General features: G+C 36.3%; 1 protein-coding gene across 1 annotated transcript in view; it reads right to left on the minus strand.

The window, feature by feature from the left end:
• Window positions 1-2,973: 2,973 nt before the first annotated feature.
• LOC138693202 (retinol dehydrogenase 13-like) overlaps window positions 2,974-27,879 on the minus strand; it is a 544,367-nt gene continuing 519,461 nt past the window's right edge. Inside the window, exons 8-11 of the mRNA XM_069816972.1 lie at window positions 24,283-24,428; window positions 18,449-18,617; window positions 14,076-14,283; window positions 2,974-3,557 (exon numbers count right to left, since the gene is read on the minus strand). Of these exons, the coding sequence (XP_069673073.1) occupies window positions 3,452-3,557; window positions 14,076-14,283; window positions 18,449-18,617; window positions 24,283-24,428 (629 nt within the window). The 3' untranslated portion in view covers window positions 2,974-3,451. The remainder of the gene's footprint in view (window positions 3,558-14,075; window positions 14,284-18,448; window positions 18,618-24,282; window positions 24,429-27,879) is intronic.

Consider the following 27,879-nt stretch of genomic DNA (forward strand, 5'->3'; position numbering starts at 1 on the left):
TGCGATTTCTTCTCTCGTTTTTTGTGGCGTCTCTTTTGTGAACTGAAATCGGATGGGTCTGCAATATCTTATTGATGATGTTCTTGGATTTTGCCAGAGAACCATTTTTCGCCTACACTCTTTATCTTTGCCCAAGAGTTTAAAGGAACTATTGAAGACAAATGTACTTCAGAATCTGTAGCTCCTTCACACCCCGAAATATTTTGTTTGTAAAGAGAATGGCCTGAGCTCCCATCACACCCCCATTTGTAAGTCATTTGAATTTTGTGAATTCTGTTTTCTTCGTTTTGAAAGGAATGTTCAAGAACTTCTTTTTGAACAATAGATAAACGCTCAACAGTGTGGTCAAGTAAACATTGTAATTTACTTCTGCCAGTGAATCTGTAATTATTAGCGCTTCCTGACTGGGATAGCATTCTGATTTTGCATTTAGCAATCTATAATATGGCAGGTAGATGTTTGCGCTTCTTTCTTTCGCATCTTTTTGTAATGCTACATATTGTTGTTTTGTTAATTTTAAATCAACAAGTAAAGCTAGTGCCTCCTCTGTTGTATATGTATTACAGTTAGGCTCAGTGGCTGGCTGTTGGCATAATTTTTTTATTTTCCGCACTGATCTCGGACTTTTCGATACAGATTCTTGAATAATTGTTGCCACATTTCTTTTACCTTCATATGTAAAAGATTTTCCACTTTTCTTTCCCTTGTTTTTACACTACTCGAAGAAAACAGTTTCCTTGGGCGGCCTCTAACTATACCCGAGGCTTCTCCTTGGCAAGATTCCTCAGTAGGTTTTGGAACTGACAATTCTACATCAAGCCACTCTGAATATTTCTCTAAAAATCGCGACATTGTCCTATTACATGACCTCCACCTTCGTAACAGGTTACACGAAAAAATTCTATTTTTTTCAAAAAGTTCTGACTTAAGGTTTTCATAACAGCCTTCAGATTTCAATTTTGACAATGCATATGAAAGTAATTGTTGTAACACTTGTGATGACCTTGCTTTCATTACACAGTTTGTGCTTTGGAGAAAAGTAAATAGATCGTGGCGCATAACTGCAGTCGCACAATCTGTAAGAAAGTAGATAGTTTGAAAAAACGGGCAAACCTCAGCAAATAAAATATATGCAGGCTTAGAGATTAAGGTCTAAGGAAATTGATTACTAAGATTTCATCGTGACCCATCATGAACCAATTTTTATATTCCAAGAGCAAGTTGCGAAATATATTTAAAATTATAATATTTTACGCGCACAAGTGTTAAGCATGTACAACCAAACTATTAATGTTATAGACTTAGAATAAAATGTAAAACATACCTTCAGCACTCTTCTCCACTCCTGCACAACAGATTTAACGAAATACTTCACCAGTAACACAGAACCACACAAGAAATGCGAACATTCCACACTGCAGATAACGCACAAGTAAGGAACAGGCAAGAACCCATAACTTTGATCCTCTCTCACATTTAATACAAACATCGAAGCCATAAACTATATTCTGTTTAGAAAGCTTTGGTTGTTTGCTATCGCATTCCCATACAACAGAACATCAACAGAGAAACTCGAAATTTCGACTTTTGTCCTCCTAATATTGCGATATTGACCACTGTGCGTGGGTTGCATGTTAGCTGCTCAGGACAGAGTGAGGCGTTGTGCGCATGCTCAGACTTAAGACTCCCCTCGACTCCTACAACCATGGTCCAACTTCTCGTAATGCGCCCATAGTAGTTTAAAAGTTTTTCTTGTGACAAGGGAAAAGCATGTCTAAGCTGTTGTAAACTGCCGCAACATTCAATGAGTATTCCACAAAACCAGAAAAACGAGAACATTCCAAAATTATATTTCTTTGAAAGTACATATTTTTGTCTGTCTTTTAATTTCGACCCAAAATATCCTTCAGTAATAAAATGTATACAAAAGCATTCTAGTAAACCCTTCATGACGATTTAGTTTTGTAAAAAAAACATATACAGGACAGACCTCTGAAACCAGCATCATTTAAAAATTGTGTTATGTTTTAAACACATTTCCTCTTTTAGTTGTATTTTAGGACATAAGGGACAAGTTTAAACTTCTTTTTATTCAATGTTGAGATGCTGTACAAATATATGTCTTTGACAAGGGAAAAGCAATTTTAATCTGTTGTAAATTGCCGAAACGTTCAATGAGCATTCTACAAGTCACGAAAGAATTAGATCTTTATAATAATAGATATGTTTACAGCCTTTCACCAAACCCTCCACCCACATGCTGCCGTTTGTTGGTGACAAAAAACTGATTTTTATAAAATGGACACAAGAATAAGATTCCTTTCTGGCACTGCTATAAATCTTCTCCTTGTGCACATTACAATTTGCATGACCGTAATAATGTTAAGTCGTCAGATAGGTCATAAAAATGAAAATAGAGATAAGGAGAAAGAGGAGATAAAGTTCTTTTAAGGAGTAATGCACACTAAATGGGAAATAAACAAAAAAACACAACAATCGTGTTCATGGACCTACACATAAATGGCAGTTGACTTAATATAAATGTCAACATACATGTCGAACTTGAAGTCAGGCCACAAAGGGAAAAACACTAGAGGAGAGGGATTCGATCAGGTGCTGTGGATTGAACTTCGGCATAGCTCAGTGGTTAGAGCACTTGGTATGTAGAACCAAGAACACGGGTTCGATCCCTGGCGCCGGAGCGAATTTTTTTCCTCTAATAATCACTGTTACTATAACAGATATATTCTGTAGGACCTAATATTAATCTTTGGAATACAGCACTAACTCCACAGAGTGCTTTGCATCTGATGTCATCTGATCACAGCCGTGCACACTGACACACCATTATACTCACATCGTGCCTCAACAGTTACCAATAAATACTTATTATGGTTTTTATCTAAATGCCATAAAAGAACTTAGAGAAATTCTAGGAATTGATTCTGAGATCTCAATAAATAACTCAGACAATACATATGTAAAACTATTTACTTTCATTCCATAAATACTCAAATTTGCCCGAGAGTTAATGAGAAATATCACAAATAACATTAATTTCCTTCAGCAGATGGAAAACTTTATATTTTTGAAGAGTCCACTGCAAGAATGATGGATGTCATTTGGAATACATTTTGCAGGAGAAGAGCAATTGAAAGTTTGAAATGCTTAGCGCTCAAAGCTTAACTGTGATTTTCCGATCATTACTGGACAATGACTATCAGTGTTAATGCCATATAACTCTGTATGTACATTCTATTATGTCTTAAGCTATGCATTGCCAGTCTTGGTTCATTTTCGACAAGAAAGTGACATCCATCATTCTTGTAGTGGACTCTTCATTTGTTATAAAGAGAACTGATTTTATGTTTTCCTCTCCACACAGTCTTCTATATATTGTTCCTCTGTGTACTAGTTTCCTAATTCTGCTTATTCTTCAAGTTGGATATAGTTATTTCAATTCATTAAGCCGAGTCCATTTCTCACTAACTGCCCACAACCATTCTGCTGTTTCATCATCTTTGGCTTGTGGAGCTACGTCTTCTTCTGCACAATTGCTACAACAAAAAAGTTATTTCTCAGACAGGCATCATGCATTAGGTAAATGAAATACATGAACTAGAATCATTATTTAATATAACAAGAATGGTAGTGGTGATTATTATTATTATTACTATTATTATTATTATTATTATTATTATTATTATTATTATTATTATTATTATTTGAGCTATGAACAAGGAAAAAATGTTTCTACAAAACTGAATTACTTTAACTATGCAATGAATATCATTAATAACATTTTCAAACTTTCCCTTGTCCAAAAACACACAAGAATTAAAGCCTATAAAACACAGACGAGACCTATTTTCATATATGGAAGTGAAGCTTGGACCATACATAAATGCGATGAACACCAAATCACTGCCAATGAAATGAAGTTTTTAAGAAGAAGATTTTAGATTTAGATTTATTTATTTAACCTGGTAGAGATAAGGCCGTCAGGCCTTCTCTGCCCCTCTACCAGGGGATTACAACTATAACATGAACAATAAGATTACAATTAATATTAAATTTACAATTACAATTACAATAAAAATTAAAGTACGACAAGAATACCTGATTAATGAAAGCTAGACATTTTATCATAGAAGTTAAGAACAAAGAATATTTTTGTATTTACTAAATTACAAATTAAACCTACAATAACAAAATTCTATAGTGATGAAATTACCGGATATTGAGATATTTTGTGGTAGATTAAAAGAACTATTTACAAGAAACCATGTCTGAACGAGTCTCAATTACTGACCAAGTGCCTAGTAAGTTTGCGTTTGAATTGAATTTTATTTCGACAGTCCCTGATGCTAGCAGGTAACGAATTCCAGAGTCTTGGCAGGGCTATTGTGAAAGAGGATGAGTATGAGGAGGTGCGATGGGTTGGTATTGTTTGTATTGTTTCATGGCGAGAGCGTGTGTTCAGATTGTGGTGGGAAGAAAGGTAAGTGAAGCGAGACGACAGGTACGAAGGAATAGAAGAGTTCAAGATTTCGAAGAGAAAGAGAAGTGAATGTAAATTTCTTTTCTTATCTAGTTTAAGCCAACCTATTGCTTCCAGGGATGGGGTAATATGATCATATTTACGAACATTGCTTACAAAACGTACACACAAATTATGAGCACGTTGAAGTTTCATTTTGTTGTCGCTGGAAAGGTCAGTCAGTAAAATGTCAGCATAGTCAAAATAGGGAAATACAAGGGTCTGCACAAGGGACTTTTTTAAGCAAGAGGGAAGATGAACATTTATCCTTTTTAGCACATGAATAATAGAATATACTTTTCTGCAGGTTTCTGTGATTTGCATGTCCCAGTTGAGATTATTATCCATGTGAATGCCAAGATTTTTTACCGAAGAACTGAAAGGGATATGCACTGTACTTACTTTAACGGGGGAAATGTCGAGGTGCTTTACAGCGTCGGTTTGCCGTTTGTGTCCTAATATGATTGCTTGTGTCTTTCCAGGATTGATATTAAGATGGAATTTCTTTGTCCATGTCACAATCGAGTCAATGTCTTCGTTCAATTTATCTATAGCGTCATTTATTCGATCTAAGCGGGAAGAGATGTAGCATTGAAGGTCGTCAGCATACAAGTGATAGTTACAATGCCTTACATGAGATGTAATATCACTGACATATATTGTGAACAACAATGGTCCGAGTACCGAACCCTGTGGTATACCTGATGTTATGTTAAGCCAGGAAGAGCTTCGATTCCCGGATACAACACATTGTTGTCTTTCCCGTAAGTAGGATTCGAACCAACTCACAGCAGTCTCTGACAAATGCAGATTTCTCAATTTATGGGTGAGCAGGTCGAAATTTACAGAGTGGCTATACTAGATTAGACAAGACAAAAAATTTAGATATTTTTGAAAGAATTAAATATTGACCCAATTTTATAGAAAATTCAAAATTATAGGCAGAAATGGAAATCTTATATACTCCGGTTGCCTAGAACAAGGCTACCATGCCAAGCACCAAATTACCACCCACTAGGAACAAAATCTTTGGGCCATCTGCTGAAACGATGGAATGAGACTGTAACAGGCCATCAGGCTTAATACGTGATAGGAAGAAAAAGATTATTATTATTATTATTATATCATCAGCAGCAGCAGTTTAAGGATTGGACCTAATTGGTCTTCGTTAAAAAGTAATAATACTTGGTATTCATACCATAATATGACAGAGTCAAAAGATATTACATCAACTACGACAAATCAAACAGCCTTCTTCTCATAGAAAATATTATCTCAATTAGCTACTAAAAGTACAAAAGAAAAATGGCTATAACATTAGCTGGTGAGAGTATTATAGAACAGGAAAGAGTGTACCAAGGAGAACTACTTAATCAAGATGAAAGAACTTAATTGATATGACATCATACTACATCTTTTACACCTCATGATATTCCATGCAACCTAGGAAAATGAAACTATTGGCATATCATATGGAAATGTTACTTAAAGGTTTGATTATTTATGTTTTTAATAACGAGTAAGATTGTCATGCAATTATATTAGAATATCAGCATGTCATCATTTACATTGCTGACTTTGTGTAAGAAAATTTATTTAAGAAATTAAATGCGAAAACTGTCCACTTTTAGTAATAAATATGAAGGATAATTCAATGCATTCCTCCATTAATTTTAAAGATAAATAACACTTCTTTACAGTGTATTTTAATCTGCATAAGCACTGACAATTCGTTCATTCATTCATAATGTTCTGTCTTCCTCTTTGTCTCTGCATAATTATATAATATATTATATTTAATAACGAATCTTGCCTTAGACATATATTACAAATATAAAAAGCAGAAAATAATTTCGCAAATTTTAGAAAATTTATTTTGTTATGTTTTTGACATCTTATGGAACAACCACCATTATCTTTCGCTAACAATCATAAGAAAATTTATTTTGTTATGTTTTTGACATCTTATGGAACAACCACCATTATCTTTCGCTAACAATCATAAGCTGTTAATCACAGCAATTAAGTTTACAGAACAATATTTCACAATTCGTTTATATCACGTGCATAGAAATGTGGAAGAAGTGAAAAGAATTAGCATATATTACTAAAAAAGTTGGTTTTGATTAAAGGCGTGGAAATAAATTATATATAGAAGATAGAATAACAGCACTGAGGTAATAGTGCTGCTGCTGCTATGGTGCTACAGTCCAATTTGAGCCTTGGCCTCCTCAATGTATCTCTTCCAATATTCTCTATTTCTGGCCTTCGTTTTCCATGCCCTTATTCCTAGTATATTCACAGCATCCTTTCTGACTTCATCCTCCCATCTTTTCCTGGGCTTTTCAACTATTCTTTTCCCATGCATTTGTTGGGTGAAAGACCTTCTTGCTATCTGCTTCTCATCCATTCTCACTACATGTCCTGCCCACTGTAATCTTCTAATTTTAATAAATCTGGATTCTTCCATATCTTTATATAACTGATATAACTCAGAATTATATCTTATTCTCCATCCTTTCTCATCTTGTATTGGGCCTCATATCCGTCTTAAAATCCTTCTCTCGAAGCTGTTCAATCTTTCCTCCGCCTTACTTTGCATGGTCCATGTCTCACAACCATAGCACAATATTCGTTTATTATTGTTTTTTACAATCGTATTTTGTTATTCCTATGTATTGTTTGGGATTTCAACAAGTAGATCATTGAAAAATAGGCTTTGTTAGCCCTTAATATTCTTTCTTTTATCTCCACTAATTCATCATTCTCCCTGTTTACTATGGAACCCAAATATTTAAAGTTCAATATCAGTATTATTCAGTTGGATAACTTTATTTTGTATTGATTTTTTAGTCTGAAGAACTATTTTCGTCTTATTTGTATTAACACAATCCTATCTCTGCTGCCTTCCCATCTAATTCTGTAAACACTTCAACCGCCTTTTTTGATCTTCCCAAAATGCCAATATCATCAGCATAACCTATTAGTTGTACTAATTTATATACTACTGTTGAATCTGTTTGTATTTCCACTTGCCTGATTACATATTCCAAGGCTAAATTAAATAAAACTGGGGCCAGCTCATCACCTTGTTTTAATCCGTTCCTTACAGACAGTTCTTCTGTTAACTTATTCTGAATTTTAACTTGTGCTATTGTGTTTTCCATGGTAATTTTTATTAATCTTATTAATTTTGACGGGATATTATATGAAATCAGTGCTTTGCACAACTTTTTCCTCACTATGCAATCATAAGCTTGTCTAAAATCGATGAATACTTCATAAAGGTCTATATCATACTCCCAGAATTTCTCACTAATTTGTCTAAATGTAAAAAGTTGATCTATAGTTGACGTACCAGGTCTAAAACCTGCTTGATATTCTCCAACTATATTTTCAGCATATGGTGTAAGTCTAGTTTTCAATATTGTCGTGTATATGTTATATGCTGTACAAACTAGAGATATCCCTCTGTAGTTTTTGCAATCCAATTTGTCCCCCTTTTTATTATATTATACTTTTACGCCAATCCAGGGGTATGCTTTCATCTTCCCATACCATAACTAATTTATGTATTTGTCCCATCAATGTTGTCCATCCGTACTTGTACACTTCTGAGGGTATACCATCTATACTCACTGCCTTGTTACTCTTCAATTATTGTATCGCTAGTTGCATATCCAATAAATCAGGTGGCTCTATTATTATACCATTATCTTCTATCATTATCTCTTCTTCTATTTCTATCTCCATTGGGTTTAATAATTCTTCAAAATATTCCTTCCATCTGTTTTTAATTTTTTCTGGTTCTGCTATTAATTTTCCTTCGTCATCCTTACATATATTAGTATGGGGTCTAAACCCAGCTTTCATATTATCAATTTCTTTATAAGCTTTCCGAAGTTCCTTATTTTTTAAATTCTCCTCGATCTCTATTATACTGTAACTTTTATTCAACAATAAAGTGACTTTTATATCTTTAATCACACACCCATCAACAATGGGTATTCCACTCAACACAGCAACACAGTAGTCGTTATTGCACTCCACACAACGACAATGACTATTCACGTGGATTATTGAGAAGAACAACACTGTACTCCTAATCTCAACTAATGTTCATAAAAACACAATGTACAAAACAAAACTGTCAGTTCTCAGTTCGTTCGCCTTGGCTAGTTCTTCTACCTCACTCACTCAAGTTCACGGTACGTCGAACCCAAGACTTTCAGATAAAGTTCACTGCACTTCAAACTGAAGACTTTCAGATACAGTTCACTGCACTTCGAACCCAAGACTTCCGGACGCGTTGCTTCCACCTGGACGCTGCCACAGTTACTCAAGTTCACTGCACGTCAAACCCCAGTCTCGAAGGCTGGCTTCCTTGCTCGCTCGCTGCTGATTCACAAACTGACTGACTTCGAAGGCTGCTTGCGCTTTTTTATTTATTTAATCACACTTTCTCGAATGTACTGCGTCGCATATTTTCTGGGCCTCCACAACACTGGGGCTGCAGACGTTTCTCTTATGTCCCTCCTCTTCACTCCGTGCTAGGACCAGTCTGCTTTCCCCTTGCCGCACTGCATCTAGCACCCACCGGAGCTCGAGCCATGCCTCCCTCTCCGCCGGATGCACACGTAGACTCCCGAGGCAACGAGAATCTTCCAGCATGGTTGCCACAATATGATCATTCAACTGTGCTCTTTTCTTCTTCCTACAGATTTTATCTGCTTCTCTTCTCTTATTTTCATACTCTATTCTTTTAGCTCTCGTAGGTCTATTTAAACAGGCTTTATATGCCTTATTCCTTTCTTCTATTGCTTGCTTACATTCATCATCAAACCATTCTCTTTTCCCATTACTATTTCTTGCCACTGTTCCTATAACTTGTTCTGTAATTTCGATGACTATCTTCTTGACAGTTTTCCATTTCTTGTTCACATTATCTTGGCTCTCCTCTACTTCTAATTCCTTCATTCTTTTATCTAATTTTTCTTGTAATTCCTTGATTTTATCATTGTTTTTTAAATTATTTATATTAATTTTCTGTGATTCTGTACTAAATTTCTTCTTCCTACTTATATGACATCTATAAAGTATTCTAACTAAATAATGGTCGGAGCCGCAATTCACTCCCCTTAATGATCTGACATCCATTATATTTGTTGCATGTCTTCTGTCAATTAAAATGTGATCTACTTGCTTTGCTAAGCCACCTCCTAGTGATACCCAGGTCTCTTTGTGGATCTTTTTATGTGGGAATTATGTTGAGCTAATTATCAGTCCTTTACCACCAGCAAAGTCTATGAGTCTCTGCCCATTATCATTAGATGTTTCATGTAAACTATTCTTCCCTATCACCCCTAGATACATCTCCTCTTTCCCTATTTTAGCGTTTAAGTCTCCCATAATAATTTTGACGTCATTATTTGGGACATGGTCGAATACTCTTTCCAAGCCTTCATAATATCCATCTTTGATCATATTATCCTTATCTTCAGCTGGTGAATATGTGTTTATTATAATAATATTAAAGAACTTTGCTTTAAGCCTTAATGTACAAATTCTTTCATTAATAGCTTTAAAATCCATTATATTCTCTTTAAATTTCTTCTCAACTACAAAGGCAACTCCTTGTTCATGTATTCCTCCTTCCTTGCCACTATAGAGTATAGTATCTGTCTTCATGTCCATTATCGCTTTCCCATGCCATCGTGTCTCTTGAATTGCACAGATATTTATTCTGTAATTATTCAATTGCATTAGTAAATCTTTTAATGCCCCCGGTTTATAAAGCGATCTAATATTCCATGTTCCAAAATTCATATTCATATTTCTTTGCCAGAGTCATTTCCTGTTTAATTTTCCAACAATCCGAGGCTTCTCTTGAGCTTTTGAGACAATCGTATTTTTACAGTGTGCGGTTGTCAGCCGACACGCCCAACCCCCAACCTGGAGGACCAGGGTTTCCCTTTTTGTCTGGATCATTACACTAGACCACACTAAAAGGGTGTCCCTACCAGCAGCTACGCTACTGTCAGCATCGCTCTAGTGATTATCTGGCCACGCAAGCCTTACCACTTCGTCAAAGTAGAGAAACCAACAGTGGGGGGTACTAGTGTTATAGTGAATAATTTCAAGAGAAAAATTGTTCCAGGGCCGAGTATTGAACTCAGAACCTTTGGCTAAACGCGCCAAGGCTCTACCAACTGAGCTACTCCGACTCAATTTCTCCCTTTATATCCATAGACCTCAAAGTGGGCTGATAACCGTCAAGCAACCAACACTGAATGCACACAACTCTGTGTGACTTGAACTGTAGTTTTGTGTTAATGAACAGTGACGTGTATTATGCAAATCTAGCTTTCAGGTATAGCACCCACAATTAAAGTCACACAGAGTTTGTGTGCACTGAATGTTGGTTACTTGACGATTGTCAGCCCACTTTGAGGTCTGTGAATATAAAGAGAGAAATTGAGTCAGGGTCTGGTATAGTTCCTGGGTAGCTCCGTTGGTAGAGCCTTGGAGCATTTAGCCAAAGGTCCCAGGTTTGATACCCGACCCCAGAACAATTTCTCCCTTAAATTATTCAAATTAGCTTCACAGGGAGCTACACATGAAAGCTAGATTTGCATAGTGCTGTAGTGTTTGTTATTGTTAGTATATACTATTTTAATATTACATAAATTAATATGATTTAATTAGATGGGAACAGCATATCACAAAAGGCCGAGACGTAGTTGGGAGGATAATATTAAAATAGATTTGAGGGTGGTGGGATATAATTGTAGAGACTGGATTAATTTTGCTCAGGATAGGGACCAATGGCAGGCTTATGTGAGGGTGGCAATGAACCTCTGGGTTCCTTAAAAGCCGTAAGTAAGTATAATAAATAAATAAAACACAAATTTATCAGAAGTTTCCGAAAACCAGAATAACTACACTAATGTTTGTGGAAATTGCAACACCAAGAAGGATACATGTGACTGAAATGAAATTGATACCACAGATTAGGTACATGACAATACACAAATGATTAGAATTACAAACTGTACCTGATCTGTGACCATGAGATTTCAGTATGGTGTGAAGCCTCTATGCGTTGCAATCAGAGCCTCTAAGCGTCGTGGCATGGAATCAAAGAGAGCTTGGATATGTTCCTGGGGAATCTCCCTCCATGCAGTTTTTATGCGAGTCCACAAAGCATCAAGAGTGGGTGCTGGAGGACCATGACGAACCAGTTGTCGACAAACCATATCCCAGACATGTTCCATGGACGACATATCTGGCAAATGTGCAGGCCAGGGAAGCAGTGATACCCGTCGTTCTTTGAAGAAGGCTTGCACAATCCTCGCCACATGTAGCTGGGCATTGTCCTGCTGAAATATGGCATGTGGAGTTGCCTGAAGGAGGGGCAGTACCTCGGGCTCTAAAACCTCCCTAATGTAGTGGTTGCTGTTCAGATTGCCCTAAATACGTAGGAGGCGAGATCGCATATTGTATTCAATGGCACCCCAAATCATCACACTAGACATTTGTCTACTATGCCGCTCAACAATGCAGGCTCTCAGATTGCATTCACCACAGTAGAGTCTAACACGTATGCAGTCATCATTGTATGACAAGTTGAAGTGGGACTCGTCCAAAAACATTTTGCCACTCAGCACGCTAGTGACGGCTTTCACGTGCCCATTGCAGTCTGAGGCGTTGGTGGTTTCTGGACAATGGAAACCGACGCAATCGGATGTGAGCCACTAGTCCAGCCCTCAAAAGACGACGAACCGTTGATGCAGACAGGTCCACACCCATTGCAGTACTCCAATGTCGATTCAACACTGTGGATGAAGCTGTACAGTCCGGTCATCCCTTGCTGTGGTCACATTACTTGGTCCAGTACCCGCTCGTCTCTACGACCCTTTTCTATCCACTAGTTCCACATACGCATCACTGTCGTAGCAGCATGCCCTGTACGAGCTGAAATGTCACGGTATGACAAACCTGTTTCCCAGAAAACAACCATTCTGCCCTGTTCGAACTCACTCACGTGCTGATATTGCGTCCTTCCATGTCAGTGAGGCATACCTACACTAGCTTTCACGCTTCCACTTCGTTTGGAAGCTCTGCACCGACTGAGCAAGGCATAACACTGATCTTGCTGGTGACACAAGAGACGTCACTGTTGGGCCTATGTGTACACCATCTCTCTGGAAATGTAATCAATTATTGGTGGTACACTGTTATACACATCTCCCGAGTTTGGAGTAGTTCAAGCTATTCTTTCTGGGTGTTCCACTTTTCACAAACAGTAGTGTATTTTCTTGTGACATATGAAGTTCTTACTTACAAATGGCTTTTAAAGAACCCGGAGTTTCATTGCCGCCCTCACATAAGCTCGCCATCGATCCCTATCCCGAGCAAGGCTAAGTCCCTACCATCATATCCCACCTCCCTCAAATCCATTTTAATATTATTCTCCCATCTATGTCTCGGCCTCCCCAAAGGACTTTTTCCCTCAGATTTTCCAACTAGCACTCTATATGCAATTCTGGATTAACCCATACATGCTACATGTCCTGCCCATCTCAAACGTCTGGATTTGATGTTTCTAATTATGTTAGATGAAGAATACAATGCGTGCAGTTCTGTGTTGTGTAACTTTCTCCATTCTTCTGTAATTTCATCCCTCTTAGCCCCAAATATTTTCCTAAGCACCTTATTCTCGAATACTCTTAACTTCTGCTCCTCTCAAGAAGTGAGTCCAAGTTTCATAACCATACACCATAACCGGTAATGTAACTGTTTTATAAATTTCAACTTTCAGCTTTTTCGAGAGCAGAGTAGATGATCAAAGCTTCTCAACCAAATAATAACTAGTATTTCCCAAATTTATTCTGCGTTTAATTTCCTCTGGAATGTTATTTATATATGTTACTCTTGCTCCAAAGTACTTCAATTTTTCCACATTTTCAAAGGATAAATTTCCAATTTTTTATATGAAGTTCTTAGTCGTCGAAGTATCATTTATGTGAAACAACATTATAATTCAAATTAATTTGCAAATACAAAGTACACAATCCACAACTTCAACACGAGCACTCACTTGACCAACCAGATACGGTCATTTTGGCACATTTTTCCAATTATAACACTTTGGGCTTAAGCTCTCTCCTCTCATGTTAAATGGTACACAGTTCTATCTGGGATTATTAAGAATGTTGATTTACTTAGTACATGATTAAATGGTGGAGGACCTACGACCATGCATTTATCGTTTTCTGTTCTAATAGCACAAATAGATTAAATTGTATATATAAAAGAAAAATCTACATAAATAATATTTTTATACATTTTTGTTTCATTACTAAAATTCGCTATAATATTTTCTTTAATTATATGTACTTGAACACAATAAATAAATGCGCAAGAAATATAAATAATGCCTTGAGGGTGGGAGGGGAGGAACATTAAAGAATGTATTATAATAAATATTTCACTATTGTAGTATATGATGCTGATGATGATAATGATCACTTACTTGAAATATTTTCCAGTCACATTTTGAAGGGATTCTTCAAGAGTTACATAAACTGTTGTTCGAGCACCTTGATAGGGGCTTTTGATGAACATCCAAACAAAAGGCTTAAGAAATATCGCTGAGATAGTGCTATTGAAGAAACTCATGTGTCGAATAATTTCCGTGTCCACAATCCCAGGATGCACTGCATTCACAGTTACTCCAGTTCCTGTAAAGATGGAGTGTCTCAATGTACAACAAAATATAATTCCTGAGTTCATTCATAGTTTTCTGCCCAAGGGCAGGTCTTTCACTGTAAACCCAGTATTCTCCGATCTTTCCTACTTTCTGCCTTCCTCTTAGTCTCCGCATACTATCCATATATCTTATGTCGTAACCAAGGAATAGTTGCATCCTTTCGATTACTCACAGGACATGGCTCTTTGTCAAAACACTTGAACAAAATTGGAATTATTTCTTCCACCACTTTGTTCATTATGCAGTCTTCAGGAAGCAGCTCTACAACCAATGAAAATGAAACTTATGCAAGCTGTACAAATGAAGGAGTGAGAAACACACTTTAAAGCCATCCTAAACATGGAAAACTTCGCTTAAGCATATGATCTCTCTGACACAAGAACAGAAGACTTCAACCCAATCACAAAGGAAGAGATAACAAGGGCAATCCTAGAACTAAAAACTGGGAAAGCTGCGGGACCAGACGGGATCTACAATGAACACCTAAAAGACTCCATACAATTACTTGCAGACACATGGGCAAACCTTTTCAACAAATGCCTGGAAACTAGTAAAATACCCAACAGCTGGAGAGGCTCCATAATCAAACTAATCTACAAAGAAAAAGGAGACATACGAAGTCCAGATTCCTACAGAGGCATAGCTCTCAGAAATGCCATAGCCAAACTATACACGAAAATTATTAATGACAGAAGAAGCAGATCACCTCATACCAAAAGAACAATACGGATTCAGAAAAGGCAGATCAACACTCCAAGCTTTAGCCAACCTCCACGGAGACATACAAGACACTCTAAGGCAGGACAAAGGAAAACTATACACAACTTTCAATGACTACAGTAAGGCCTTCGATTCTATAGTCCACAGAAACATAAAAGAAAAACTAGAAGAAATGCTCGGCAAAGACAACTACCTCACAACCACCACAACAAATATCCTACAATACAACATCCTCATCATAGAGAACAACCCTATAGTGCAAACAGACGCAGTCCTTCAAGGTGACCCACTGAGCCCACTACTATTGAACATTGCAACTGCAATGTAATAAAAGTGACAACCACATAAAACATAAGAGTATACCTCTATGCAGACGTCATGACACTAATCTCCACAAAAGCCGAGGATCTGCAAAATAGACTTAACAATCTAGCAACATGGGCAGAGGAAAACTCCCCGAAAATCAACACCAAGAAAAGCATCCTAATGATCTTCAGAAAAGGAGGGAGAATCGCAGAAAAGGAAAAACTACAGCTTGGAGAAGAGAAACTAGAAATAGTCAACGAGTACAAATACCTAGGAATCACTCTGCAAACCTCAGGAAACTCCTTCAATAAGCACATAAGGCAAAAAGCGATAACTGCCAACACTGCAATGAGGGACATAAGACAAATTCAATCTATATCCCTAGACACTGCAATGAGGATCTTCAGAATCAAAATAGTACCCATCATGACCTACAGAATCTACATAATATGGGGCCACCTGAAAATGAGGGATCTGAAAACAGTGGAAAACATCAAAACTTCATATCTAAAGAAAATACTTGGCATATCAACGTATACACCATCCAGTTATGCAAATCTACTGACCAGAGAATCTTTCTTAATTGAAGATCTACAACACAAGCTACTACTACCAACCACAGATGCATACAACAAACTCCTAGCAGAAAGACAACAAAAGAGGGAAGTATCAAGACTTTTACAGCATGAGCGTCATGACTGATAGGAGCTGGTAACAACCCAATCAACATATGAGAAGCGCAGTCAACAGACTAGCGGTCCACGAGTTTCATCACAAAATGTGCAGCACAATCTTATATCATACTGCCTATTAAGAATGCGTGTGCAAACTATGCAAACGAAAAATACCCCAAATACCATGCCCTTTCACGCAAGAAAAACACAAAAACTATCATGGAACTTAGCTCTGAAGACTAAAGAAATCGACAAAGTTTATGCACACTTGTGCGCGTTTCTCCCCTTAATTATTTAATATTGGACAGGAGCCATCCATTAGAAGTCTTGAATTCTGGCTAATCTAATTTCTTTTCCAGTTCAAGGGTTTGCTTTGCAGAATAGGTCCAGAAATTGGCATGGTCTTTGAAAGGTCATGATTAATCCATTCCCACAACAGTTTATTTCCATATAACCAGTTGTTTTCTGTTTTCTTTTTATGTCACCATTATTGACCGCAAGCAACGTCATACGTCTGAGTTTTCCACAACTGAACTTCAACATTATTTTCCATACACTTCGTTTCTCATTTTCCTTTAACTCAATAACTTCTACTTCATCACTTAATTATATGCCAAATTTTGCAAAGAAAACTTTTTATCTCAGCAACCTACATATTTTGTACATCCCTTGAAATTATACATTGTTTAAAAATATAGTTTATATAAAAGTAGTGTGTTCAAAATATTATTTTCGTTTTGAATAGTAGCAGACTTTTTCTGTTTCCACATTTGACAGTTTTTTTATTCAGGGAAAATTATACTTAATACATACGAATTTCGCAGGGACCAACAAACTGTTCTGAAACAGACAGGATTCCGGATTATTCAGATTTCGATTTGAACAGGTTTCACTGCATTTCCAATTTTCAATCCTTTTTGTTTCTCTTTAACTGAAAACTAGATAACACAACGAGGTCCTTCATGAATAAATTTAATAGCTCCAAGATCCATTGGGCTGCTTAATTCAGTTTAGCACAATGAAACATCAATAATAATCAACTGCTAAGGACAGCTTCATATGATTGTCACACGTTTTATATCACGAAATTTAAGTTAAAATGCATATAAATTAAAAAAGAAGGTTTTTATATATAAAAAAATTACATTGATTTGACATTAATTGTTCTCTGCCTTCAGCTTGTTTTTATTATTATTATTATCAATATCGTAATAGGGGACTTGTACGAAAACTGAAGTCACTATTTAGATACAAGCCTTTTGTAACATACGAGTAAATAACCTTGTTTCTCTTGATCTACAAATCTATTTACTTCATAGAATGCAGGAGAAGTTTGTTCATAAATAACTCCAAAGGCTTGCAAATCAGTGCTGAGTAAACAGATCTTGCAAATCATTGCTAACTGGATAGATAGATCAACAGAAATAAAATGTGATTTGTACACCTATTTGTTGATGTATTGATGTCTAATATATGTCGCAACTATAATTCTGAATCCTGCTGATTTTCCATTTACTTGTCTTTGATTGTTGGTCATTCTTGTTGGTCTTTTGGTTACCATGTTTGTCTAGATCCGATGTACGTGGGTTCAATTCAAGCTGAGGGTGATTTTTAGACAAGAAAAATCGAAGTGTGGCTTTCATTAGAAGAGGAAGTAAATCTGTTGGCTCCATACAGTAATTCTTTTTCTAATGCCACACATATTGACAAATAGCCATTTGTATCTTTGCCTACTTTATTTGCTATTATGATGAATCCTAGCATTTGCTCTTAATGGGTTAGGGGAAAACCCCAGAGAAAACCTCAACCAGGCAACCTGACCTAAACAGAATTTGATCCCAGAACTGCTAGTTTCGCAGTCAGGCACACTAATCACTACTCCAAAGTAGTGGAAATATAGTAGATTTACTGCAGGTAAAAGATCCGTTTCTTCATGAATAAAGATAGCTAAAGGCAAAATTATCAAAATTATATGTTCAATTACTCCATTCCAAGCTCTTGCTAATAGATGTCACCATAACTACTACTAAGGAGATTTCTGAGGAAAGGGTAGGTTCACATATTGAGAACTGTTATAAATCAAACAGAGATCTATAGCTATAACTTATTTAAGTTCTTGGCATTAGAAACCAACGGTAGAGGAGAAAATACTTAAGAATAGCAACAGGATCAATTTCAAGGCAGTCACTAATTTGTGTCACTTTTTTTAAATGGCTTAAAAAAGTATCAGTACTCTTAATTTTCGATATTTGGATATTCTCACCTATGCTATGTACGTAAAATTACGCATAAACACTTAAGTCAGATAGAATTCCTTCAACAATTTAGGAAAATACTACGCAGATAGATGTTACTTAATGAACAGTATAAATAACTTTAAAAAATATATAAATTTGATTTTAGTTTATAAGATTAAATATGCATTCAGAAACTTGCCTTGTAATCGCTTGGCCAGCTCTCTAGTGAAGAGGACATTAGCTAATTTGCTTTGGTTGTAAGCTGCAGCTTCATCATAACATGTATCACTATTCAAGTCTTCTTTGTTGATTTTACCTTTTCGATGAGCAACACTGGACACATTTATTATTCTACTTGGGGCGGAAGCCTGTGGAAATATAAGAGGGATTAGCAATATTTCTTTCGGAATATAAAGAATATATACGCTTTAACGTAATTAACTAGGTTACTTGTTGACTAGTTTCAGCTGGTGGGCTATCATCAGAACTGGGTGGTCTTCGCGCCTTCTGACTGCATTTCCTGTGGGGGTGTGTTTGTGTAGTGTAATGTGGAGTCAAAAAGGGTGTTTGTTCTGAAATTGAGTTGTGTGTTGAGGATTTGATGAGGGTGTGTTTTTGTGTGCCTGTATATTTCGTATTGTTCTAGTATGTTTAGTTTCTGATTTTTCAGTTGGAGATGTAAAATTTCCATGTCTGTGTTTATGTTGCTTTAGGTGTAGTTGGCGTTTGTGATGTGTTCTGCATATGTGGAAGTGTTTTGTGATTTGGTTATGGCTGTGATATGTTCTTTGTAACGTGTTTGAAATGATCTGTCTGTCTGTTCTATGTACAAGTTGTTGCAGGTATTGCATTTAAGAAATAAACAGGCACACAAAAACACATCCGCATCAAATCCTCAACACATAACTTAATTTCAGAACACACACACTTTTTGACTCCACATTACACTACACAAACACACCCCCACAGGAAACGCAGTCAGAAGGCAAGAAGACTATCCAGTTCTCTACTGGCTGAAACTAGTCAACAAGGTAACGTAGTTAATTAACACGTGAAAGCGAAGTGATATAGTATTAAAAGTTGTGTAATCAAGATGTAGAATATTTCTTTATTTTACTGGCAATTGAAATACAGTATAATCTTCATTAACCAATCATGGGATTATCTGTCTTTTTATCAATAATGACGAGTCCAATTAGAATTTCGCAAGAAATGAAACTGACAGCAAAACACAAATGTAGAAACACATTATTGCTTATGTAGGTTTTAAAAAAAGCTTTTGAGAGAGAGTGAATAGATCTCAATTACTAAATACTTTAGCTGATGGTTGTGTTCCACAGCAATATATTAAAAATATTTATAACATATAGGCCTATAAAACAAATGCAATTTAATCAAATTAGATAACAAATTATCTGCATGAAAAGAAAATAATATTGGAGTAAGACAATCCTTTTCATCATTTATAATGAATAGGATAATAAAATAATGGAGACAAACACAGCATGGATATATTCCAAACAAAATAAACCTGAAACTAGATTCAGATTTAGCCCTTATGGTACTCTCAGAAGGTGACCTTATAACAAACAGCAATTAAATTGAAATATCAACAAACAAAACAAAAATGATGATGATGCTGTAAATGTTTTAAAAATAGGAGAGTTTGAAAACAGTATAGAAAATCATAGTTTCATGCCAAGTCAGGAATAAAGGCTGATTGAAACAGAACTTTACTGGAATGCCTTAGAACAAAATCATTGGTTACAGCAGTACTAGAGAAAATAGCTCCAGAACATAAATCTGGCAAAGAAAGTTTAAAGATGTAAAGCAAAAGATTCTTATTCATTTAAAAGCATGGAAATGAAATATTTGCTAATTAATAATAATAATAATAATAATAATAATAATAATAATAATAATAATAATAATAAGAATAATGTTAGTAGTCGACCAAGCTTATAATACGACAGCGAGATTGTGAATTACAGCTGTGTCATCCAGTTGAGCAGCAACCAATACATTCGCTCTTCAAATGATAACTCTTCAGTACAATATGAGGAGTGTCACAGGTTAACCAAATAGTAAAGCAGGAAAAGTTCATTACCAGAATTGCATAAAAATACATTTTCCAAAGCCTTCTTAGTACCGTACCATGTTACAAAATATCTGTAGATGCAGTAACTAAAGTTTGTGTTATTATGACAGTTATCTTTAAATAACTTGAAAACAATTAGATATATCTTAAAACAGATTGCACCATTGTTTTTTTTTAATTTCACATGATTTTGAGTCCTACATGACCCCCTTTCATTTAAAATTTCAAAGTGGCATCCAAAATGGTGGCTTTTGAGATAGCTGAGGGCTAGAATCGAATGTGTCACTGGTAGAGCATTTGGTCTTACAAAATACTGGTAATACCTACAGTAATCGAAAATCAAGCATATGGAAGATATTTATATGGTTCCAGACTTTTGATTCACTCTGTATATTAAATATTTTAACACATTCTTTAGTTCATTGGATGATGTTGCAGGAAAATCGGTTATGATACTAATGCATTCTCTTAAATAATTGCATTGTTCTTCAAAATTAGATGATGAACATTCCTGTAGTATAGTATACAATTCACGTCTAGTGAGGTTTATGTATTTCTTTCATATCCTGAAAGGAATTACAGAAATAATTCAAAATTTAATAAATTGATGAAGAAATAATATACTACAACAAAAAGATGCTGTATGCATTTCAAAACTAAATTCGAGCTAGTGGGCCCAGTTGGGGACAGACTTTCTTTATTGGTGCATGAAAAGCATCCAGGTAGAAATGATTTGTAATGAGAAACTTGACAGGACCTCACAGGACGGATAACTTTTAACCTCCATGAATCCGACGCTTTCACATTTTCAACCACAATCAATGTTATTATATTACAGTATTTAATATCTAAAGAGACAATAAGGCTTCACTCAACGTGTTCATCAAAAAAGAAGAAACTATGTCCCTTCTGATGTTAAGGAAGACTTCACTCTATTAGAGTGTCCTTTAGATGCACGAACCATTATAACAAGGCTTGACCTTGGGGAATCTGATGAAAGCAGATGCTTGCATTCCAGTACTAAAGGCTATTGCACTGCAGGCTCTTTGTATGAGAGCAAGGAATGTGCTGGGGCTGGAATCTACAATGAAGTCTTTAGCTTCTACAAGTCGCTAGGGCAGTATCAGTCACACTTCGATGGCAAATTGGAGGCCATAAACCTTGCTTAAAGCAATTGCTTGGAAGACCGACTTGCCACAGTCATGTTGTCATTCTCTGTGACTCTCAATCTGCCATTTTGGCAGTGGCATTTCTCTCTCATCCTGTAACATCGAGTTGTCGAGATCAGAAAATCCCTTGCCTCACTTGAAGCGTTAAAGTCGTCGTCATCCTCCAGTGGATACCTTCGCATGTTGGTATTTCAGGGAATGAGATCATGGACTCCCTAGCAAAAAAGGGGACTGAAATATTGTTACGGGCGACCTCCAAACTTTTGTATCACAACTTGAAACGATTAGTTAACCACTCATTTAAGAATGAGTTTCTCTTAGATCTTCAAATAAAGAGTGATGGCAAGAAATGGGCTGATCTTGTTGACAAGTCAAAGATACTTACTGATCACCTCCGTAAGAGACTGTAGATGCCATAAGGATTGCTACAGGACACGACTGCCTGGTGGAATATTTATATAAAATGGGTATTTTACCATCGACCACAGTGCATCATTTGTAATGAAGCAATTTCTATTATGGATTGGAAACATTTAAATGTCTGTAAAAAAAACCTTGTAAATTTTTAATTCTCTATGGGGGGACTGTACTGGTCTGCCAGAAACCAAATGATGTTGAATCAATCTGGTTGAGCATTAAATACATACAGTACATACATAAAACTATATTCAAATATTCTACATATCTCCAGGAATGGAATCCATGCTTCAGCTTTTAGTTTCACACTTATATTACTTATTTATAACACTTCAAAAACGACCTTTCTTTCGTCACGCAAACTCAGCAACTGCATTATCCAAGACAGGCGCATTTTCAGACATGTGTTTACAAGCACAGGACTGGAGATGGGAGATAAGATATACGATGTTTACATGCCCTGTCCTTCCTCTTCAACTTAAGACACCAAACAACCTTCCCCTATATGTTTGAGTTTTGGAGTTTTGGCCAGGAATTCGGGAAAATGAACCACTGTGCGACTATTGGGAAAAATATAACGATTGTCATTTCAATAACATTACTTTGTACTCCATGCTTCAGTTTGAACATGGAACAGACAATACAGTACTTCGCACTAAGACTGTAAACATGTGATACAAGCACTTCACTTTCCTATTCTATTAAAAGCTTGGTCAACTAGTAATTGACTGGAAATATTTTTGTTTCAAATTTTCCACTGTATACGATGTCATGGACCTTTTCAAAGATATTTTTCCATGAAATAACTAATTATGTAAACATAATCTTTAAATTATTTTTGTTTTATTAATGACCTAAATACAAAGCTGTGGTTTGTCATGCTTATATAATTTGAATCAGGATGAAAAGTGCAACGAATTTATGGAATTAAATATGGAGCAACCCATTTAAAAAAACGTAACCTTGTAAATTTCTGTCAACAACCTATATAACTGCCACTATTCCACATAGTAGACTTGGTTAACCCTACAATGTAAATACAAAGCTATTTTTAGATACACTAATATACGTTAGTTATGGGAGTGTCCCAAATGTTACACTGTGTTCCACTTATACATATCAATCAATCTTCTTAATGTATCCAGCTGTTTGCTGACAACATAAAGTCCACTATAGTCCACTGTAGTCTATCCACTTATACATATAAGAAAAGAAAAATTAATAACTTCAAAAGTACTAGTTCAAATGAGAAAAGCATGGTACCAATGTAAAGAGTAGTTCTCAAATTTTTTAATCCATCCATCAGATATGTCGGGAGAGGGGGGGGAAAGGAGTGGTAGGTGCATGCACAGAAGATATTTAACTATCCTGTATTGGTGCAGAAGCATCAGTCTGGAAAAATAAACAGACGTAACTATTGCATCTGGGTTATGATTAGGCTTTTGGGTATTCCACCATGTCCTAGAACTTGACATTTCCAATGTTTAAAAACTACATACAGGTTCCATGATCAAGGTAAGACCAGAGTCATCCGAATTAGCCTGGTGTAATGAGCCCAATAGAGTCGGCAACCTCTCTGGTCTTACCCTAATGATGGAACCGGTATGTAGTTTCGAAACGTTGGAAATGTCAAGATCCAGGACATGGTGGATTACCCAAAAGTTTAATTCTAATCACAGTCACCGTGAAAGCCTAAAAACTCAGACTACATCTGGGTGTCTTAAAATCTGTGTTTTGTGATTAAGTATGAACGGTATTTGCGAAATGGAACGTTTGGTGTGAGATAATGAAGAACAAAATCATCGGTCCTCCCCTTTTTTTTTATGGAGAATATTTTCACTATAAAACATACTTGAATATGTTACAGCAGCATGTTGTGCTACAGTTTCCTGACAAAACAATTTTCCCGCAAGATGGAGCTCTCTCTCACTTTGTCAACGCTGTTCACACATTCTTTCTTGGATCGAAAGAGGATCAACTTTCATCGCATGGCCTCCCAGATGACCAAACCTAACTCCACCTTGATTTTTTCCTGTTGGAATTTGTTAAGAACCATGTGTACACTACAGCGGTTTGTGATCTGGCAGAATTATGCAACAGAATTTATGCTGCAGTCACCATTGTGACACTAGAAATGCTTCTCAGCAAATGGAGAAAGGTAGAATACTAGATGGACACCAACAGAAGCCATGTTGACGTTTATTAGACATGAAAAAAAACATTCCCAGTTTCTTCTATTTAGAAAAAAATGTGTCACCTGTAAATTCAGACGTTATGCTCATTCTTTTTATTATACATCTAAGTGGAGCATTCAGTATATATATTTATTATAGCCACACTGATATTTACCTTTAATTTATCCAGCAATAAGTTGGTCAATAAAAAGTGTCCCATGTGGTTTACTCCAAGCTGCATTTCAATTCCTTCCTTTGTTTTAGAATTTGGACACCTCATAACACCTGCATTATTAATTAATATATCAAGCCTCGGGTGTTCTGAAAATTAAAGAACAAAATAAATTGTATGGGCTACAAGAGAAGAAATTATAATACAAATTCTCAAAAATACATACTTTTTTTTAGTAAGTTATTTTACGACGCTTTGTCAACAGCTTTGGTTATTTAGCGTCTGAATGAGATGAAGGTGATAATGCCAGTGAAATGAGTCCGGGGTCCAATACCGTAAGTTACCCAGAATTTGCTCATATTGAGTTGAGGGAAAACCCCGGAAAAAACCTCAACCAGGTAACTTGTCCCGACCGGTAATCGAACCCGGGCCACCTGGTTTCGCTGCTAGACGTGCTAACCATTACTCCATAGGCGTGGACCATACCAACTTAAAACGAAAGTAAACTTGACCTCTCTTTAATTATACTATTAAAAACTAAATGTTTAATGGTAAAGAAAAAAAAAAGTTATTACTTATTAACTTCCAGTTTATATGTATGAATTCATACAATATAATGATAATATAATACATAAAGAAAAAAACGTGCACACACACACGTGCACACGCTCAGAGAGCATGTTCATTTCAACTATATTACAATATTATTTATACCTGGTAGTGAAACCTGGACTGCGGAAAAAATAGACAAGTTGAGATGACAGCTGCAGAGATAAAGTTTAAAAAAAGAACAGAAATACTTGTTCACCACAGAAATCAAGATTGTACATCATATAGACTAAATATACTTGTATAATTTATAATAATTTTGAATTTTGAGTATTAAATAACAATCTTCAAGATAAACCTTAACATATCTTGAATGTGATTTAATACTTAAAATTCAAAATTGTAACAGATCCTTCAAAATTATCAACCAAATTTTCAGAACAACGAAGGTTCAAAAACACACAAAGCCACTGGCGTGGCTTAGTCGGTTAAGGTGCTTGCCTACTGATCTGAAGTTGCATTTGGGCACGGATTTGATCCCCGCTTGGGCTGATTACCTGGTTGGGTTTTTTCCGAGGTTTTCCCCAACCATAATCTGAATGCAAGGTAATCTATGGCGAATCCTCGGCCTCATCTCGCCAAATATCATCTTGCTATTACCAATCTCATCGACGCTAAATAACCTAGTAGTTGATACAGAGTCATTAAATAACCAACTAAAAAAAAAAACACACACAAGACTGAAGGCTTATAAAGTTTTGGCAAGACCCACCCTTTGTTATGGTAGTGAAGCATGGACCATATGAATCCAAGTTGAAAGACACACAACACCTGCTGAAATGAGATGTTTGAAAAGAACTGCTGGATACAGCCCTTTAGATTACAAACGAAATGAAGCAATAGTTAATGAACTCAAAAAAAAAAAACCCATAGCTGAATATCTCCGTGACTATAGACAAAATTGGTTACAACACATCACTACAATGCAACATTCCAGGATACCAAAACAGATGCTCCAGTACATTCCCAGGGGAAGAAGATCTGTAGATCGACCACCTCAAAGATGGAGGGAGACTAGGCCTACTACTTGACAGGCAGATGGTGATGATGATGACAAACTAAAAATAAAACTGACTGCATGATCGAACTACATCCAAAATGCAGAATGAATTGGATGCAACATCTAGAAAAAATGGAACCAGAAAGATTTCTATGAGAGATTATTAGCATAATCCAAAAGGAAATAGAAATTCAGGAAGAGATAGTCTGAGACCAGATTGGGTAAAAAAAATTATGACAATAGTGGTGGTGATGAAGATTTCACTCCAGAATGATCCAAGTCTTTTCCAGTGCATTTTCTTCTATGCTCTTCCCTTTCAATTTACTCCAAAATACATTTTTATTTCACATTTCTTCCTACAGTGAAACATTTCCTTTTCCCCCTATCTTCCTAGAGTAATTTTCAGTGATGCTAGTGTTTTTCTCTAAATACTTCTGCGCTGTTTGTAACATTTAAGTTCATATATCTGTTCAGGAAGTCAGAATGGGCAAGTCACTGGAGGAATTACTTTCTTTAATATACAGAGCAGAAGGGGACTAAATAGAGTCCTTTTGAGAGATGAATTAGAGCAGTGAGTTAAACATAAAAGTTCGATATCAGGTGAGTTTTAAAGAATTCGAGAAAAGTATTCTATGAGGAAGGATCGAAAAGTAACACACAACAATTTTTTGTGGCAATGCATTTAATAGGTAAGCAAAACGAAAAAATGCACAGGAAAGTTGCAGGTTTTATCTATTTTTATACATAGGAACCAAGTCTCTGGACTCATTTCTCCCATCGTGACACCAGATTCAGTACACCTCGTTCATAAAACTCTGTTTTCTGGGTGTATAACCACCTGCGCATGACTGATTTCATTTCTTCATCCGAACTAGAAGCATTGGGTCTCTAAGAATTCTTCACTGGCCTGAAGAGGTGAAACTCAGATGGTGCAAGGTCTGGACTACAGGATGGATGACTGTCGTCTCAATGCCTCTGACAATGGATGGTGTTGCAGCAGTCATTGGTTGGTCAGAACGAGCTTTGTCGGGAAGATTTATTTGGCTCTCTTTGAAGAACCTGCACCACCTGGAGATGTTGCTACGGTGCAGACAATCAGCACCACATCTCCAACATTTCTCTGTGAATTTCACTCGGACTTTTTGTTTTGCTCAGAAAAACGGACTATACCTTGCTGCTCTTCACAAGTAAATGATGCTAGCACACGTTCCATCTTTACTCAGTAGTTACTGCTCGTTCCACCAGGGTGAAACCTAATCGAGCCATTGCTGTCTGTAGTGCAAGATTGAAACTATCTGCCAACCTTAAACGTTCTAACCAAATAGTATACCCTAAAGAAATTGTTGTGAGTTGCTTTCCAATCCTCCCTAGTAGATAGACTAGAAAGAAGGTTCCATGAGCACAGGAAAAATGTTTGGTGGGGAAATAGGGACAGGAAATAAGTGAAAATCATGATGGGGGGAGATGAAAGGTTACAGTGTGAAGCAAGGACTTGTGAGAAGTACCAATAAGCAAGAACAGAAAAAAATGTACGTTGAAACTAAAAAGAACATATTGCAAAGATGAAAAAAAGGGTTAGTAATAAGTAATATGCAGTTCACAAAGTGCAGTCATAGAGAACGGTTGTGTAGTAAGCAGCATATGCAAGTAGGTTAGCGTGTGAAGAAGGTATGGGCGACGACCTAAATTCTTACAGGGCGCGAATCGGGTGCTTTAATGCAGGGCAGTGTTGCAGATGTTCAAAAGGTGAAAATGCAATAGTGTCTGATAGCATCAACATATTTGTGGCCGCAGCTGTTTTATCAGTTCTACTGATTATTGGAAATGTGGAGTTAAACCCTGGTCCTGGAGATACAGAAGGAAGAGTCTTCAGTGATGAAGTGTTTCAAAGAGAATGGATAGACTATATGAAAGAAACGAGAGAAGACAGACTAAAGGCAAGTGTTCTACTAAACAAAGTAGCAAGTGATATAGATACATTAGTAAACAGG

The sequence above is a fragment of the Periplaneta americana genome, chromosome 17, assembly GCF_040183065.1.
Source record: "Periplaneta americana isolate PAMFEO1 chromosome 17, P.americana_PAMFEO1_priV1, whole genome shotgun sequence".
Taxonomy (NCBI): domain Eukaryota; kingdom Metazoa; phylum Arthropoda; class Insecta; order Blattodea; family Blattidae; genus Periplaneta; species Periplaneta americana.